General features: G+C 50.1%; 1 protein-coding gene across 2 annotated transcripts in view; it reads left to right on the top strand.

Moving 5' to 3' along the window:
• The window catches only part of LOC147098708 (glutamate receptor ionotropic, delta-1-like), a 563,200-nt gene that overhangs the window by 419,578 nt on the left and 124,794 nt on the right, over positions 1-18,828 (top strand). For both annotated transcript variants that reach the window (XM_085970762.1, XM_085970761.1), the window contains exon 3: positions 13,305-13,358. In XM_085970762.1, the coding sequence (XP_085826888.1) occupies positions 13,305-13,358 (54 nt within the window). The remainder of the gene's footprint in view (positions 1-13,304; positions 13,359-18,828) is intronic.

Raw genomic sequence — 18,828 nt, 5'->3', positions numbered from 1 at the left:
GTGTGAAGTCGGGCTGGGTGAGTGGGAAGTCGGGCTGGGTGAGTGGGAAGTCGGGCTGGGTGAGTGGGAAGTCGGGCTGGGTGAGTGGGAAGTCGGGCTGGGTGAGTGTGAAGTCGGGCTGGGTGAGTGTGAAGTCGGGCTGGGTGAGTGTGAAGTCGGGCTGGGTGAGTGTGACGTCGGGCTGGGTGAGTGTGACGTCGGGCTGGGTGAGTGTGAAGTCGGGCTGGGTGAGTGAGACGTCGGGCTGGGTGAGTGTGAAGTCGGGCTGGGTGAGTGAGACGTCGGGCTGGGTGAGTGTGAAGTCGGGCTGGGTGAGTGTGAAGTCGGGCTGGGTGAGTGTGAAGTCGGGCTGGGTGAGTGGGATGCCGGGCTGGGTGAGTGTGAAGTCGGGCTGGGTGAGTGTGAATTCGGGCTGGGTGAGTGTGAAGTCGGGCTGGGTGAGTGTGAAGTCGGGCTGGGTGAGTGTGAAGTCGGGCTGGGTGAGTGTGAAGTCGGGCTGGGTGAGTGTGAAGTCGGGCTGGGTGAGTGTGAAGTCGGGCTGGGTGAGTGGGATGCCGGGCTGGGTGAGTGTGACGTCGGGCTGGGTGAGTGTGACGTCGGGCTGGGTGAGTGTGAAGTCGGGCTGGGTGAGTGTGAAGTCGGGCTGGGTGAGTGGGATGCCGGGCTGGGTGAGTGTGACGTCGGGCTGGGTGAGTGTGAAGTCGGGCTGGGTGAGTGTGAATTCGGGCTGGGTGAGTGTGAAGTCGGGCTGGGTGAGTGTGAATTCGGGCTGGGTGAGTGTGAAGTCGGGCTGGGTGAGTGTGACGTCGGGCTGGGTGAGTGTGAAGTCGGGCTGGGTGAGTGTGACGTCGGACTGGGTGAGTGTGAAGTCGGGCTGGGTGAGTGGGACGTCGGGCTGGGTGAGTGTGAAGTCGGGCTGGGTGAGTGTGAAGTCGGGCTGGGTGAGTGTGACGTCGGGCTGGGTGAGTGTGAAGTCGGGCTGGGTGAGTGTGAAGTCGGGCTGGGTGAGTGTGAAGTCGGGCTGGGTGAGTGTGAAGTCGGGCTGGGTGAGTGTGACGTCGGGCTGGGTGAGTGTGAAGTCGGGCTGGGTGAGTGTGACGTCGGGCTGGGTGAGTGTGAAGTCGGGCTGGGTGAGTGTGAAGTCGGGCTGGGTGAGTGGGACGTCGGGCTGGGTGAGTGTGAAGTCGGGCTGGGTGAGTGTGAAGTCGGGCTGGGTGAGTGGGACGTCGGGCTGGGTGAGTGTGAAGTCGGGCTGGGTGAGTGTGAAGTCGGGCTGGGTGAGTGTGAAGTCGGGCTGGGTGAGTGTGAAGTCGGGCTGGGTGAGTGTGACGTCGGGCTGGGTGAGTGTGAAGTCGGGCTGGGTGAGTGTGACGTCGGGCTGGGTGAGTGGGAAGTCGGGCTGGGTGAGTGTGAAGTCGGGCTGGGTGAGTGGGACGTCGGGCTGGGTGAGTGTGAAGTCGGGCTGGGTGAGTGTGAAGTCGGGCTGGGTGAGTGTGAAGTCGGGCTGGGTGAGTGGGACGTCGGGCTGGGTGAGTGTGAAGCCGGGCTGGGTGAGTGGGAAGACGGGCTGGGTGAGTGGGACGTCGGGCTGGGTGAGTGGGACGTCGGGCTGGGTGAGTGTGAAGTCGGGCTGGGTGAGTGTGACGTCGGGCTGGGTGAGTGTGAAGTCGGGCTGGGTGAGTGTGAAGTCGGGCTGGGTGAGTGTGAAGTCGGGCTGGGTGAGTGTGACGTCGGGCTGGGTGAGTGTGAAGTCGGGCTGGGTGAGTGTGACGTCGGGCTGGGTGAGTGTGAAGTCGGGCTGGGTGAGTGTGACGTCGGGCTGGGTGAGTGTGAAGTCGGGCTGGGTGAGTGTGAAGTCGGGCTGGGTGAGTGTGAAGTCGGGCTGGGTGAGTGTGAAGTCGGGCTGGGTGAGTGTGACGTCGGGCTGGGTGAGTGGGAAGACGGGCTGGGTGAGTGTGACGTCGGGCTGGGTGAGTGTGACGTCGGGCTGGGTGAGTGTGAAGTCGGGCTGGGTGAGTGGGAAGTCGGGCTGGGTGAGTGTGAAGTCGGGCTGGGTGAGTGTGACGCCGGGCTGGGTGAGTGTGACGTCGGGCTGGGTGAGTGTGACGCCGGGCTGGGTGAGTGTGAAGTCGGGCTGGGTGAGTGTGACGTCGGGCTGGGTGAGTGTGAAGTCGGGCTGGGTGAGTGTGAAGTCGGGCTGGGTGAGTGTGAAGTCGGGCTGGGTGAGTGTGAAGTCGGGCTGGGTGAGTGTGACGCCGGGCTGGGTGAGTGGGAAGTCGGGCTGGGTGAGTGTGAAGTCGGGCTGGGTGAGTGTGACGCCGGGCTGGGTGAGTGGGAAGTCGGGCTGGGTGAGTGTGAAGTCGGGCTGGGTGAGTGTGAAGTCGGGCTGGGTGAGTGTGAAGTCGGGCTGGGTGAGTGTGACGTCGGGCTGGGTGAGTGTGAAGTCGGGCTGGGTGAGTGTGAAGTCGGGCTGGGTGAGTGTGAAGTCGGGCTGGGTGAGTGTGAAGTCGGGCTGGGTGAGTGTGAAGTCGGGCTGGGTGAGTGTGAAGTCGGGCTGGGTGAGTGTGACGCCGGGCTGGGTGAGTGGGAAGTCGGGCTGGGTGAGTGTGAAGTCGGGCTGGGTGAGTGTGACGTCGGGCTGGGTGAGTGTGAAGTCGGGCTGGGTGAGTGTGAAGTCGGGCTGGGTGAGTGTGAAGTCGGGCTGGGTGAGTGGGAAGTCGGGCTGGGTGAGTGTGAAGTCGGGCTGGGTGAGTGTGAAGTCGGGCTGGGTGAGTGTGACGTCGGGCTGGGTGAGTGTGACGTCGGGCTGGGTGAGTGTGAAGTCGGGCTGGGTGAGTGTGACGTCGGGCTGGGTGAGTGGGAAGTCGGGCTGGGTGAGTGTGAAGTCGGGCTGGGTGAGTGTGACGTCGGGCTGGGTGAGTGTGACGTCGGGCTGGGTGAGTGTGAAGTCGGGCTGGGTGAGTGTGACGTCGGGCTGGGTGAGTGTGAAGTCGGGCTGGGTGAGTGTGACGTCGGGCTGGGTGAGTGTGAAGTCGGGCTGGGTGAGTGTGAAGTCGGGCTGGGTGAGTGTGAAGTCGGGCTGGGTGAGTGTGAAGTCGGGCTGGGTGAGTGTGACGTCGGGCTGGGTGAGTGTGACGTCGGGCTGGGTGAGTGTGACGTCGGGCTGGGTGAGTGTGACGTCGGGCTGGGTGAGTGTGACGTCGGGCTGGGTGAGTGTGAAGTCGGGCTGGGTGAGTGTGAAGTCGGGCTGGGTGACTGTGAAGTCGGGCTGGGTGAGTGTGAAGTCGGGCTGGGTGAGTGTGAAGTCGGGCTGGGTGAGTGTGAAGTCGGGCTGGGTGAGTGTGAAGTCGGGCTGGGTGAGTGGGAAGTCGGGCTGGGTGAGTGGGAAGTCGGGCTGGGTGAGTGTGACGTCGGGCTGGGTGAGTGTGACGTCGGGCTGGGTGAGTGTGACGTCGGGCTGGGTGAGTGTGACGTCGGGCTGGGTGAGTGTGACGTCGGGCTGGGTGAGTGTGAAGTCGGGCTGGGTGAGTGTGAAGTCGGGCTGGGTGAGTGTGAAGTCGGGCTGGGTGAGTGTGACGTCGGGCTGGGTGAGTGGGAAGTCGGGCTGGGTGAGTGTGAAGTCGGGCTGGGTGAGTGTGAAGTCGGGCTGGGTGAGTGTGACGTCGGGCTGGGTGAGTGTGACGTCGGGCTGGGTGAGTGTGACGTCGGGCTGGGTGAGTGTGACGTCGGGCTGGGTGAGTGTGACGTCGGGCTGGGTGAGTGTGAAGTCGGGCTGGGTGAGTGTGAAGTCGGGCTGGGTGAGTGTGAAGTCGGGCTGGGTGAGTGGGAAGTCGGGCTGGGTGAGTGTGAAGTCGGGCTGGGTGAGTGTGAAGTCGGGCTGGGTGAGTGTGAAGTCGGGCTGGGTGAGTGTGAAGTCGGGCTGGGTGAGTGTGACGTCGGGCTGGGTGAGTGTGAAGTCGGGCTGGGTGAGTGTGACGTCGGGCTGGGTGAGTGTGACGTCGGGCTGGGTGAGTGTGAAGTCGGGCTGGGTGAGTGTGAAGTCGGGCTGGGTGAGTGGGACGTCGGGCTGGGTGAGTGTGAAGTCGGGCTGGGTGAGTGTGAAGTCGGGCTGGGTGAGTGTGAAGTCGGGCTGGGTGAGTGGGAAGTCGGGCTGGGTGAGTGTGAAGTCGGGCTGGGTGAGTGTGAAGTCGGGCTGGGTGAGTGTGAAGTCGGGCTGGGTGAGTGTGAAGTCGGGCTGGGTGAGTGGGATGCCGGGCTGGGTGAGTGTGAAGTCGGGCTGGGTGAATGTGACGTCGGGCTGGGTGAGTGTGAAGTCGGGCTGGGTGAGTGTGAAGTCGGGCTGGGTGAGTGTGAAGTCGGGCTGGGTGAGTGTGAAGTCGGGCTGGGTGAGTGTGAAGTCGGGCTGGGTGAGTGTGAAGTCGGGCTGGGTGAGTGGGACGTCGGGCTGGGTGAGTGTGAAGTCGGGCTGGGTGAGTGTGAAGTCGGGCTGGGTGAGTGTGAAGTCGGGCTGGGTGAGTGTGAAGTCGGGCTGGGTGAGTGTGAAGTCGGGCTGGGTGAGTGGGACGTCGGGCTGGGTGAGTGTGAAGTCGGGCTGGGTGAGTGTGAAGTCGGGCTGGGTGAGTGTGACGTCGGGCTGGGTGAGTGTGAAGTCGGGCTGGGTGAGTGGGACGTCGGGCTGGGTGAGTGTGAAGTCGGGCTGGGTGAGTGGGACGTCGGGCTGGGTGAGTGTGAAGTCGGGCTGGGTGAGTGTGACGTCGGGCTGGGTGAGTGTGAAGTCGGGCTGGGTGAGTGTGAAGTCGGGCTGGGTGAGTGTGAAGTCGGGCTGGGTGAGTGGGACGTCGGGCTGGGTGAGTGTGAAGTCGGGCTGGGTGAGTGTGAAGTCGGGCTGGGTGAGTGTGAAGTCGGGCTGGGTGAGTGGGAAGTCGGGCTGGGTGAGTGGGACGTCGGGCTGGGTGAGTGTGACGTCGGGCTGGGTGAGTGTGAAGTCGGGCTGGGTGAGTGTGAAGTCGGGCTGGGTGAGTGTGAAGTCGGGCTGGGTGAGTGTGACGTCGGGCTGGGTGAGTGGGACGTCGGGCTGGGTGAGTGTGAAGTCGGGCTGGGTGAGTGGGACGTCGGGCTGGGTGAGTGGGACGTCGGGCTGGGTGAGTGGGACGTCGGGCTGGGTGAGTGTGAAGTCGGGCTGGGTGAGTGGGACGTCGGGCTGGGTGAGTGGGACGTCGGGCTGGGTGAGTGGGACGTCGGGCTGGGTGAGTGGGACGTCGGGCTGGGTGAGTGTGAAGTCGGGCTGGGTGAGTGGGACGTCGGGCTGGGTGAGTGGGACGTCGGGCTGGGTGAGTGTGAAGTCGGGCTGGGTGAGTGGGACGTCGGGCTGGGTGAGTGGGACGTCGGGCTGGGTGAGTGGGACGTCGGGCTGGGTGAGTGGGACGTCGGGCTGGGTGAGTGTGAAGTCGGGCTGGGTGAGTGGGACGCCGGGCTGGGTGAGTGTGAAGTCGGGCTGGGTGAGTGTGAAGTCGGGCTGGGTGAGTGGGATGCCGGGCTGGGTGAGTGGGATGCCGGGCTGGGTGAGTGGGATGCCGGGCTGGGTGAGTGGGAAGTCGGGCTGGGTGAGTGGGATGCCGGGCTGGGTGAGTGTGAAGTCGGGCTGGGTGAGTGGGAAGTCGGGCTGGGTGAGTGTGATGCTGGCCTGGATGAATTGTGTTATCAGAGGGATAGGTTCAACGGGCCAAATGGTCCTTTGTCTCCTCAATTTTTTCTGTTATGTTTATATTTTCAGTTGTTTGGGATCGAACAGCCGCCTTCTGTGTATGTTGAAGAATGTGATCCTCAAACCTGATTGGTCCCTGCTAGTCACCTGACTGACAATAGCGCAACTTGTTCTGCCATGTCTGTATTTATGTTTAATTTTATACAGAATTGGGTTTTCCCAATGAACATGGAATAACCAGGTTTGACTGCATTTCAATCAGGTTATCATCAAAAATATATGAGGCAGCATCAAACGGTAATGAGGAAGGGTTTCGACCTGAAACGTTAACTCTGTCTCTCTCTCCACGGATGTTGCCTGGCCTGCTGAGTTTTTCCAGCATTTTTTGTTCTTATAATGAGGAATACTTAACCAGCTCAGTGGAGAAAGTGTTCTGGTGACTCAAGTGCAAATCTGAAGAGTTTTTTGTTAAAGGAGGGAGACCATTTGTTCAAAGCATTCCCCATTTTATAGAAGAAAATAGTATTCTGAGCAGAATTTGTATTTGAGATTCTTGTCAAGATGTCAGGATCTCTACTGGAGTCAGGTCTCTGCTTGGACACCCAGGAAAAGACAGTGTGGGTGGGAGATGGAGATTTCCTGGTGTGCATTGTCCCTGTGCTTTCCTCCCCTCACTAGTTCTTCCTGATTGTGGCATCAGATCTCTTGACATAACTTCAATCTCTGCCTATTGCAGAATGTAAATGCTGGACATTGGAGGATGGGGAGTAGATGTGTGTGTAGTGAATTTGAAAATTCCTTCTTTCTGAACATGGTTACGAATCAAAGGAAACCTTTATGAACCCAACGACAGTTTCTTCAGACATAATGACCAGAAACAGCATGGTGGTATCTGGCAGGTTTGAAAGGTGGTATTTGGTAGATTTGAAGGGTGGTATCTGGCAGGTTTGAAAGGTTTGCCTTTTCCTTTGTTGATCTGTACGCGGGTCAGGATTTCCATTAAGTTTTATGTTTGTTCTCGGGATGTGGGTGGAATTAGCAAGGCCGCATTAATGACCCGCCCTGAGTTGGGTTTTTTTTTAGTCAAACATATTTATTTAAATATGGTAGTACTTATTACAACTCATCAATTACATAATAAATCCATTACATTCATTAGCCGCAATAAAACAAAGCCTTAAAACAGCTTTAGGGTTAACAGTGTAAATGCAGTGGTAAATTTTACAGATAAATCAATAATATTAGCAGTACAGGTACACATAATAAAAAAACAATTTTACGCCACTCCTCTTGGCAATCTAATGACTCCTGGTTTTTACTTGGTATTATCTGACCATGTTATATCACAGTCCTTATACACGGTCTTCAGCTTTTCCACGGGAAAGGAGCCCCGAGTTGTTGACGCACTAATTGCTTTTACAGCTACTTCAGAAGGGATTAAGAATAGTGTGGAGCTGGAGTCATGGGCAGTTCTCTCTGCCCTCGTCATCCAGCCCAGTAATGACCAGATTTATCGAATTCAGTCTCACAACTTGCCTTGATGGGATTTGAAGTCGCAACTTCTGTGCTGTGAGCCCAGTATCGTACACGGTCTGGGATTGCAGGAATCGGTGTAATTAGGACTGACTGACACCCCGAAAGGGCGTGGGGTGCTTACAGATAAAGTGGGAGCACCGATAATACAGCGCGATGGAACCATGCTCGGGAATTCTCCCGATTTCCCTATGGCCAGTCCGCCCCCGGGTCTAATAGTTGGTGGAAGAGACACAATCGTGTTTAAAGATTTGGGTGGGGGGGAATGAATGCCTTTGGGGAAACTGGAGAATTTAGAGTAAGGGGGTGTCCAAAAGATGGGGGGTGGCTACTCATCCTCCGATGTGTTGCTCTCTGTCTTACACAGTTTTCAGTTGCCTTACATGACTTTGTATATCGATAGTAAAGACTTGTTTAGTACCCAGAGGGATTGAACTGCATTGAGAGTGAATGTCTGGGGAAGAATTTCAAACTGCATTAGGTCTCAATGAGGTGCCGGTACCTGCATTACTTCGGTTCACATCTACAAATGTGACCGGGCAAAGTTCGGCGTTATTAATGGCTTGTTTCTGCAGCTACATCTGACGGACGTTTTAAGGTCTGTTAATGCCTGTTGTTAAACACGCTGAGAAGCCACGGGCATTCTCTTATTATCAGGGCCCTAATGTATCACTTTATGAAAAGGATGGTTAGATTACACTTACCATTCCATTCAGGAAAATAAGGAAGGAGTCTGAATCTGAAGAGCGCCCTGTCCTTTGATGTGTTTGGCTTTAATGTTTCCCATTTTTTGAAGTCTGAAATAAAGTAGTTTTTGATTAAACCTAGTCCCCTATTCAGAGTGTGGATTTGTTCTGCTTTTACTTCCATTTCTTTGCCCGTGTCTGCTGTGAGTTCGTGTTCCCCGTTGAGAAATTGAATGCAACTTTTTGAAAATGATTTTGTAATAAAGGCGCCGCCCAGCGAGCGCCCATTCGCTGGTGGCCATTGGCCTGTTGTGGATAAACACTCGGTTGCTTTTGGAGAAGACAAACATTTGATCCAGAAAACCCCACAGTCCATCCCCCAGGGTCCCCCAGGTTTTCCTCGAATGCCTGACACCAGAGATCAGTTGCTTCTTTCGTGCTTCTTATCTTCAAGACTCTTCCTAAAATATCGACCCATTTTATTACAGATTCTCTTTGTGCCAAAGATTATGTTAAACAAAGGGAGATGATAGCAAAATACTGCGGATGCTGGAAATCTGAAATAACAACAGAAAACGCTGGAAAAACTCAGCAGGCCAGGCAACATCCTGAGGAAAGGTCTTCGACCTGAAACGTTGACTCTTTCTCCACGGAAGTTGCCTGGCCTGCTGAGTGTTTCCAGCGTTTTCTGTTGTTATAAAGGGAGATGATGTTGTGTATTTTAGATTATTCCATCTCTTTTTTCCCTTCCCCTCTGGTTTTGTTATAACCCCCTCATGCCCCTCCACTGATGCCTCTCCTCAGCTTCCAGAAAGCAGGCAGATGGCGATTTCCCTCCCCTTCCAGTGGGACAGCGCCTGGTCCATACATGGTCCTTGCTGTAGGTCGGAGTCCTGGCTCTCTGGTCACCTCCCCGTCCAGCACTGTCTTTATTTTATTATATTCATATTTCAGCCCATTTCACTTCTCTTTGGATTCAGAATTTTGACAGCTTAGCTTTTCACAGAAGAAAATGTTGAGACGAGAGAGAAATCATTCTCATCAGTATTTTTGTCAGCTTAAAATACTCCTGTGAAGCGCCTTGAGACGTTTTACTACGTTAAAGGCGCTATATAAATACAAGTTGTTGTTAACCAGTGGGCCCAGCAAAGCCTTGAACATTTTTTTGTCGTGAGTGACGTAATAAAACTCATTTGGTTCGAGTATAAAGCAAGGCTTTAATCAACTTGTTTCAGAACATGGAGGTCTAGTTATCTTTCACTAGTTCCTGTTTACAAAATGTCCTGGGCAAGCTGGGCCCACGCCCGAGTATTTATACTCCTTGGACGGTGCCACCAGCTGGCCGTCCAGTGTTATTTCATGAGTCTTTCTTCATGGATCATAAGATTCATAACAGTGAGTTCAGACACAGAGAAACAGAGACGGTTTCAGTGGGTCGTGTTGGTGAGTTTCAAAGCCAGCCTCAGACCCTGGAACAGTCGGTCCCACAATCCGCTCCATTTGCTCCATGTTGGCTGCCGGGTAAACTATCACAATTTTGTTTTGTTAAAAAATAAAAACTTTCTAAATTGGCTGGGCAGGCGTGACTGGTGAAATGGTGACGTGAATGGGTTATCCACGATGTGGCTGAATTCTCCTCTCTCTTCAGACCTGGTAAAAGGTGCTAATGGCCCTGCCAGTGCAGAATCCCTGATTCATAAGTTAGCCGTTGGATTTGATAGAAAAGCATAGGCGACAGAAAATACATTGGAGGAGATCCCAGAATTAAAATGGACAGCTGGGAGCAGCAGGAGATAAATGAGGAAAAGGTTGCGGCTGATGGAAAAGGAACTGCAAACTCAGGACCATAAATAGAGGCAGAAGAGGGAATGACTAGAACTGGACAGGAGAAATCAGGAGTGAGCCATACATGCCCGACCTGTGGTGAACCATCAGAAAGAGAAAGGAGAATAGATCCAAACCTTTAATACAATATCTTTCTGCTCCCTTCTCTGTAACGGTTGCAGATGAAGTGAAAGTATTATCTGTACAGTATTATTTCAGAAAGATAGTGGATTAATTATAGTCCGACAATATATAATGCTCTTTATATTAACCCTTTACTGTCTTCAGCTTCAGGGAATTCCATGTTTTCTAACCCACCATTGGGGTGAACAGCCTGTGAATACACGACAGTAATTATTCTACTGAGATGGCAGGAGGAACTTCACTAGGCAGGTTTCATTGCCACATCATGAAAATTAGACTTTAAAAAACTACATAAAAATACAAAATTAGTAAAATCTTCACTCTGCTTATTGTCTTTTACTTCCTGCATTATCTCCCCTCATTCTCACCACCTCCATTCTCACCTTTCCCATTCTCACCTTCCATTGTTTGTGGAGTTTTGTTGCTGTGATTGTGATTATGTGTATGTGAAGTGCTCTAATAATCAGAAACATGAGAAAACCCTGGATGAATACAAGTGCCTTTATCTGTTTCCCTCTGCTCAAGAACAGTAAGAGATTCATATCTTTCCACTTCCTTCAACGCTTTCTTGATGAGTCCCAATGATGAAATAAAGCGGTTGGTTGTGAGGTACAAACACCACCCCTGCTCACTCACAATATCAACTTTAAAAGCACAGGCATATTCCAAGTGTTTACATAGGATACATGAACAGGAGTTTACTCTGCCATCTCAGAGTGCAGCACTCCCTCAGTACTGCCCCTCCGACAGTGCAGTGCTCCTCATTACTGCCCCTCCGACAGTGCGGCACTCCCTCCGTACCGCCCCTCCGACAGTGCGGCGCTCGCTCAGTACCGCCCCTCCGACAGTGCGGCGCTCGCTCAGTACCGCCCCTCCGACAGTGCAGCACTCCCTCAGTACCGCCCCTCCGACAGTGCGGCGCTCCCTCAGTACTGGCCCCTCCGACAGTACGGCACTCCCTCAGTACTGCTCCTCCGACAGTGCAGCGCTCCTCATTACTGCCCTCCGACAGTGCAGCGCTCCCTCAGTACCGCCGCTCCGACAGTGCAGCGCTCCCTCAGTACTGCCCCTCCGACAGTGCAGCGCTCCCTCAGTACTGCCCCTCCGACAGTGCAGCGCTCCCTCAGTACTGCACTGGAGTGTCGACCTATATTTTGTGCTCAAGTCTCTACAGTGGAGCTTGAAGCCACAACCTTCTGACTCCGAGGTGAGGGTGCTGTCCACTGAGTTGAGGTGATTAATATTCTGCATATATAATACATTTTGTTCTGGAAAAATACATTAAAAATAGGCACAAACTCATGTACAATTCCAAAAAAAACCTTTCCTAACACAGAACCTGGAAATCCAAAAAATAAATGGAGTGAAATATTCTCCAGCTGCCTCTGATGGTCCAAGTCTCATTCTTTTCATTGCAACATTTCATTAACCACGAGAATAACTGTCCACTGCACACCTACCACAGGCTCCCACACTCAGCCGTGCCTCACAGTCATGGCCTCTATCACTGCGGTGATGTAATAAAACTCACTACGCACTTGGTTTGAGCATAATGCAAGGCTTTAATCAACTTGTTTCAGAACATGGAGGTCTAGTTGTACTTCACTAGTTCCTGTCTTACAAAATGTCCCTGGAAAGCTGGGCCCACGCCCGAGTATTTATACTCCTTGGACGGCGCCACCAGCTGGCCATCCAGCATTATTTCATGAGTAGTTTCTTTATGATGATGAGATTTATAACATGCGGCATCACTAGCATCTGAGGTTCTGTGGGACAGACAGTGCAGTCGATGTTGGTGCAGCCATTGCTGTTTGCAATGCACAGACTGGGCTGCGAGAGTCTGCGTTCAGCCTGTCCCTCACTACACTCTACAGGTTCATGGAGCTGCACACAGGTACCTGCTTGGTATTTGGGCCTACGAGGGCCACACCACCAGGTGCCCGTGAATTTTATTACGCACTCTACCGTTCTCACCTGCATCCTGCACTCTGGATTTCTAACCAAAGATAAAATTTGAAATAACTTATTCTGCACAACCACTAACGTGTTTAATCCCAAATCACCCTGTGCAGTTTTTGTGTCTCAATGAGACACTTTTCCTTTAAATGCTGTGCGACAAATTGATAGACTTTAAAATTTGTGGGTACAAATAAAAACCATAGCCCCCTTACACTAGGTGAAAGCAGACAATTCAATCCCCTCTGGTGCCATGTGGCTTGCATGTATCCTATGTAAACTCCTACAAAATATAGGCCGACACTCCAGTGCAGTACTGAGGGAGCGCCGCACTGTCGGAGGGGCAGTACTGAGGGAGCGCCGCACTGTCGGAGGGGCTGTACTGAGGGAGTGCCGCACTACTGAGGGAGCACTGCACTGTCGGAGGGTCAGTACTGAGGGATCGCTGCACTGTCGGAGGTGCCATTTTTCGGATGATATGTTTAGCCAAGGCCCCGTCTGTCTATTTGTGTGGACATAAAGTATCCCGTGGCACTATTAAAGATGAGTAGAGAGTTTTCCTGGTTACTTGGCCAACATTCCTCACTCAACCAACTTACCAGAATACAAATCCACTGACCGTTCATCTCATTTGCTGTTTTAGAATCCAAAAGGTTTTCCAATTCCCTTTGTCTGCTTAAGATGCATGACTGGAGATGAGTGTAATATTTGTACAGTAATATAGTGGCTCTGGTTCTGGTTAGAACCCAGAAGTCCACGAGTTAAAATCCCACCATGGCACCAGGAAATAATGAGCATGAAAGTTGAGGGAAGGAGACTCGCTCCCTCCCCCTGATCTGGCCTACACGTGACTTCAGCTCCACGTGCTGTGGTAGACCTTAATGCTCCCAGGGCAACTTGGGATGGACAATAAATGGTGCTATGCCAATGTTGCCCACATCCCAAGAACGACAGAAAAGAAGGGAGAATGAGTGGAAAATACCTCCTTCAAAAATAAATAACACTGCAATTTATTCATTGTATTCAGCAAAATAATCAAGTATTGGAGTATTTGTCAAGACATTTGGGTATTTTAGAAATACTTTCAACTCTTTATGCCATTGCTGGAGGATCCTAACCGGGTAGGGCATTTATGACTGCGATGAGGAGAAATTTCTTCACTCAGAGGGTGGTGAACCTGTGGAATTCTCTACCACAGAAGGCTGTGGAAGCCAAGTCACTGAATATATTTAAGAAGGAGATAGATAGATTTCTAGACACAAAAGGCATCAAGGGGTATGGGGAGAGAGCGGGAATATGGTATTGAGATAAAGGATCAGCCATGATCATATTGAATGGCGGAGCAGGCTTGAAGGGCCGAATGGCCTACTCCTGCTCCTATTTTTCTATGTTTCTATGTTCTAATGCCTGGTCATACCTGTATTGTTTATAATGATTCACCTCTTATGTTTTCTCAGGCAGTGGAGACAAACTTGGCCTCAAAGGACAGCCACTGGGTCTTTGTAAACGAGGTAAGCCCAGAGCCACTGTTACAAGCACTAGCAGCATAAACCTGTTTATTAAATCTGAGGTTACTGTCTGCGAGCTCACATGCTGCTGACTTTACATCCTGGGGTTGTTACTGTTAAGTGGAAGCCAATTCTCCAACAGGAAGAAGAGAAAATGAGAATCCAGAGTCATCCCTGAGGAATTCCTATACATTTACTGGGATTGCCTAAGGGTTGGGAATGTGGGTTTCCAGACCATGGGTGGTAGGAGCACTGAACATGGTCAACACTGCCAAGTCCATAACTCAGTAGGGGCAGGACCGGGTTGGGGTAGTAGGTGTACGCAGGTGTTGGCTGCCAATTTAAGGATAGTTTTATGATGATCTACAGCCAATGGGAATCGGGTTGAGACTGCCAAACTCATCTCACACAGGACCCTCACCCGTACAGTCAAAAGACAGGAGGCACTTTTATCCATCAGTTTGTCCTGGATTTGAACACAGGTCCTAGAGGTGAGGATCCGGTGCCTAAGGCACTGTGTCTCCTTACTAATAAGTCAAGATACAATCTTGCTGACTCCAGTCCTGCACAAACTCAGTAAATTTGTCCAATCTGCTCCCCAGTTTTGGAGCTGGGATCGTGAAACCGAGAGTCTGCTCAGAATCACAGGTCCAATATTGAGGACTCCAATATTGGTGTATAAGCTGTAAGGAGTGCCAGCACTGAATGCACTCATGCATTTGTATGACCTGCTCTCTCTGCTTTGTTAATGACGCTGTTATCCCATTGATAATGAATAGACTAAAACCTTCATTAAAACAGCAAACAGGGTTTCATTTCTGAGTCCATTAAATATTCATAACTAAAAGCGCACAGCATTGTTTAATTTCTAGTGCGATGATGCAGTCACAGTGTTCTGTGCCTGCACATTGTTCAATTCTTCTAACTAGGATTTGGTACTTATCACACATGCTAGTGACATCTTGTGCCAAAGCACTGGTGCTGTGCCAGCCTTTATGTGGATGAGATTACAGGATTAACTGAAGGGACGAAGGATTGAGAAATACAAAGATATGCACAAACCTAATAATAAATAGAGAGAATTGAATCATTCTATTTTGACATAATTATCCTTTTCAGATACAAAAACAACGATTGAAAGTGTTTCTCACGGTGATCCTTCTAAATGGTTTGATTGCAAAGAGCAACAAATGTGTAAATGTTAAGTTGTTTTAATGAATTCTGTCTGATTGCACTTGCAGTGCCTGCTCACACTGGCACATTATTTACCCCCATGTAATGGAAATTAAACAGCTCTACAGGAAACCACAGCCTCCCACCAGGACTGACTATAGTAACAGTTTGAGGAATCACTGACTAATACAGAATAACAGCTTTATTTCCAGCCATTGATTTTTATATTGAACATTTTTTCCCTTGTGCTAGTTATGTAGCAGTCCCTGGTTTCAGAGTATGGAAAGCAGTGCTTCACCGTTCCTGAAGTCTAAACACCATCGTATTGGAAATTGATCCAGTCCAAGCTCACAGCATCTAGTTCGAGTTTCTGCCATGCTCCAGTCCTTGCTTTCTCCACCCCCTCCCGATGCTTTATACTACTACGAAAGTATTGTGTCCAATTCTGGGCACCACAATGTAAGAAAGGTGTCAAGGCCTTGGAGAGGGTGCAGAGGAGATTTACTAGAATTATACCAGGGATGAGGGAATTCAGTTATGTGGAGAGACTGGAGAAGCTGGCGTTGTTCTCCTTACAGCAGAGAAGATTAAGGGGAGATTTAATCGAGGTGTTCAAAATGATATGGGGTTTATATAGAGTAGATAGGGAGAAACTGTTTCCACTGACAGGAGGGTCGGGAATCAGAGGACACAGATTTAAGATAATTGGCAAAAACTCCAAGGGGGAGATGAGGAGAAATGTTTTTACGCAGTGAGTTGTTGTGATCTGGAATGCGCTGGCTGAAAGGGCGGCGGAAGCAGATTCAATAGTAACTTTCAAAAGGGAATTGGATATATAGTTGAAAAGTAGAAATTTGCAGAACTATGGGGGGAGTGGGATTAATTGGATAGCTCTTTCAAAGAGTCGGCACGAGCACAATGGGCCGAATGGCCTCCTTCTTCTGTGCTGTGTGATTCTATGATTCGACGAAATTCTCATCCAGCTCAGCAGTGACAACGGGGCCGAATGAGTTCACTCTATTGTTGTTGGTCCTGAACTAGCCTGACCGCTTCAGTCATCTGTATCCCTTTCTGTGACCAGTCACCCTTGACATTGTCTATCCAGCGCTGCCTTAGTCTTCCTCGGTTTCCATGTACCTCTGTACGCACGGCCATGAAAGCTGTTCCAGCTCGTTCCATTCTTCAAACGTGTCCAAACCACCGCAGACGTCTTTCTTGAATCTTCTGTATCTTGTCCAAGTCATCTTATTACTGTATATCATTCTTGATTCTTTGCATCCCGGATACTCCCATTATACCTCTCAACCAACTCATCTCTGCTGATGATATCTTTTGCTCATCGACTCTTTTCAAGTTCCAGCACGCACATCCGTATAATAATATGGCGAAAACCATCGCTTCATGAACCCTTACCTTTGTTTTTACTGACATTTTTAGCCTTCCACATTTGACTTAATCTTTCAAAAGCAGCAGAACCAAGTCCAGTCCTTCCTTGCATATATTCTTCACAGCTCCCAGTCTCTGACAGTAACACACTGAGATATACAAACCTTTCCACCTGTTCAGCTGCACCCCCTCCAACTGCAATCTCAACATCTCCCTGACGCTCTCCAGATGACATGGCCATTGTCTTCTTTTTGTTAATGTTCCACTCTCCACGTACACCTGATCAGTTCGCCTCTGTAAACCTGTTTTAGATGCTGCTATAAGGTCAATATCATCAGCAAATCTGAGATTGTTTAAAATCTTGCCACCTAAGGCGACTCCTCCAATATCATCTTTTAGTGTAAGATTCATTACTGCTTGCAGTACTGGATTAAATAAGTCCGACATCGGTGTGCATCCTTGTCTCACCCCAACTGTTGATCTAATCCATCCTGTTTTTTTCCTATCCACTCTTAACAGTGCTCAGGGACTTGTTATAGATGCTTCCTATCAGTTTCTCAGGAATCCCATACATCCTCAAGACATGCCATATCCCTTCTTGCCACACACTGCCTGCTTAAAATCTATGAAGCTGTTGTAACAGTGGATGTTGTGTTCTATAAATTTCTCCGAAATCTGTCTCATCACAAACAGTGGGTCTCTTGCACCTTGCCCTGGTCTAAAACCAGCATGTTCTTTCTGCAGGATCACCCCTATGTATCTTTTCATTCTATCTGCAGTGATTTAGTAAATACTTTTCTGGGTTTACTCAGTGAGATGATTCCTCTGTAATTGCTGCATTTGCTCGTCTCTCCTTTTTTGAAGGTTGGTGTTATCACCTTTCCCCAGTCTTCAGGCACTTGCTGTTCCTCATGAATTTTGTTAAACAGTCTTTGCATCACTTTCACAGGATGTTCCTCACCCGCCTGCAACATTCTGCAATTATATTATCGAAACCCAGAGCCTTGTTCTTTTTCACACTATCAGTTGAAATCTTGACCTCATCTGCCAAGAAATCCAGCATCAACTATAGACAGTGAGCCCAACATCACTGTGGGCAAAATATTAGAAGGTAACCTGAGCGAGGGAATAATGAAACACCTGGAAAGGGGTGGGTTGGAAAGAGGGAGCCAGCATAGATTCATGAGAGAGAAGGTTTGCTGAATAAATTGACTGGAGTTGGATTTAAGCAAGGCTTTTGATGTTGTGTCGCATGGTAGGAAGGCATGGGATAGGAGGCAAGCACATTGTTAGAGTAGATTAGAGGGAGCTTTACACCGCATCTCTGCACATAATCCTGGCACAAGCCGCGAAACTCTCCTACAAAAAGATTATCTTCCAGTACATATTCTGGTAAAATATATTCACATGTGAAGAAAGTACAATATGTTTATTCATCTCTACCATTTATCAACAGCTTTGAGGAAACACAAAAGAGAGACAGACTTGCATTTATTTGCTCTTTATCACATCTCTCCAAGAGGTCTCAATGTGCTTCACACACAATGAATTACTTTGACGTGAAGTGACAAATGTCAGAAAGGGAAACAACTTATTTTTAATTCTTCCCGTGTTCAGAGCCTGTTTTCCCTTTGATCCTCACACCGGCCTCCATTCCCATTCCATTTGCAGTGTTCCCTTTTTATTTTTCCAGTTCTTGCCCTACAAGAACTCCTGCTTTCATGACTGTTTCTGTGCGGAGGGAGACTAGGACGTCGCATCTCTAGATACACTTGGGATTTTATATGAAAATGGTGCAGATGCTGACATTTCCACTGAGGAGTGCTACAAAACCACCACCCAATTGAAACAGTTTCTATAAACACGTAACACAAGCCAACACTGCCCCTGGAAGACATTTGTTATGGATCAGTACAATGTAAACATCTGTCACACGTTGGGAATCCTACCCAATGCACAAAATAAAACCAGCACTGAACACAATGCCTTGACTGCCAGGGAATTCTACTCTGCTCCAAGTGTGGTTCCTGCTGTATTAACGTAAAGGTGGAGTCATATTGGGACATTGAGCTACTAGTAATAATTGGGTCAATTGCTGTTTTTAGCCCATTGGAGCTAGGTGTTTGCTGCAGGATTAATCCCGCGTCACAGAGAGAAGCTCCGCATTAAGACCACCTAACTGAACATCTAATCTACTCTTTCCCAATTGGGCCTAGATTGGTGTAGAAGTGACAAACTCCGGCAAAATCTTTGCTGATTGCTCAATTTCTTCGGCTGCCTCACTGCCTTGTTAACTATCTGACGATCTATTTGATTTCCTGATTCTGATCGATTAATCAATACTGTATTAAAAGCAAATCTCAATCTGTTTCATGATGCTCAGGAGTTTAGACCCCCAATGAGAGTGCAATAGTGAGCACACCAGCCCAGTTACACAGATCCCTAATAAGTACTTTTATTTTTAAAAAAAGCAAGACAAGCATGTAATTGACTGAACAGAACCGCAAACGAGCTAGAAAGACTCACCTAGCCAATCTGTCAAGTTCAATTATAGCGAATGTAGGGAAAGTTGTACATATTAAAGAGCTGTGACAGTATTGGACGCATTCAGAAACCACAATCAGGCCTGCCCATTAGGGGCGCACAGACCGTTCGCTGTTGAACAAGTTTCTGTCAGCCTGAGCTTATTAATTTTTAATAAAATAACTTTGGAGATTCTCTTTTAGCCTTGGGTCCCCTTCATTCAGCACAGACCATGTGCCCGATTGCATTGTGTCGGTGCTCGATCTCCAGCCAGACCTGGCTGTGCTCATCCTGAGCCCCCACCTTCCTGCTATATATCTTTTTAATTCTTGTTCTAATACTTGTCCAGCTCCCCTTTAAATGTTGTTATCAAATCTGCCTCACTGGGCAC

This window comes from Somniosus microcephalus, chromosome 29 (assembly GCF_052327205.1).
Source record: "Somniosus microcephalus isolate GS21.2 chromosome 29, FLI_Smic_1.0, whole genome shotgun sequence".
NCBI lineage: Eukaryota > Metazoa > Chordata > Chondrichthyes > Squaliformes > Somniosidae > Somniosus > Somniosus microcephalus.
This window is presented reverse-complemented; position numbering and strand designations above follow the sequence as displayed.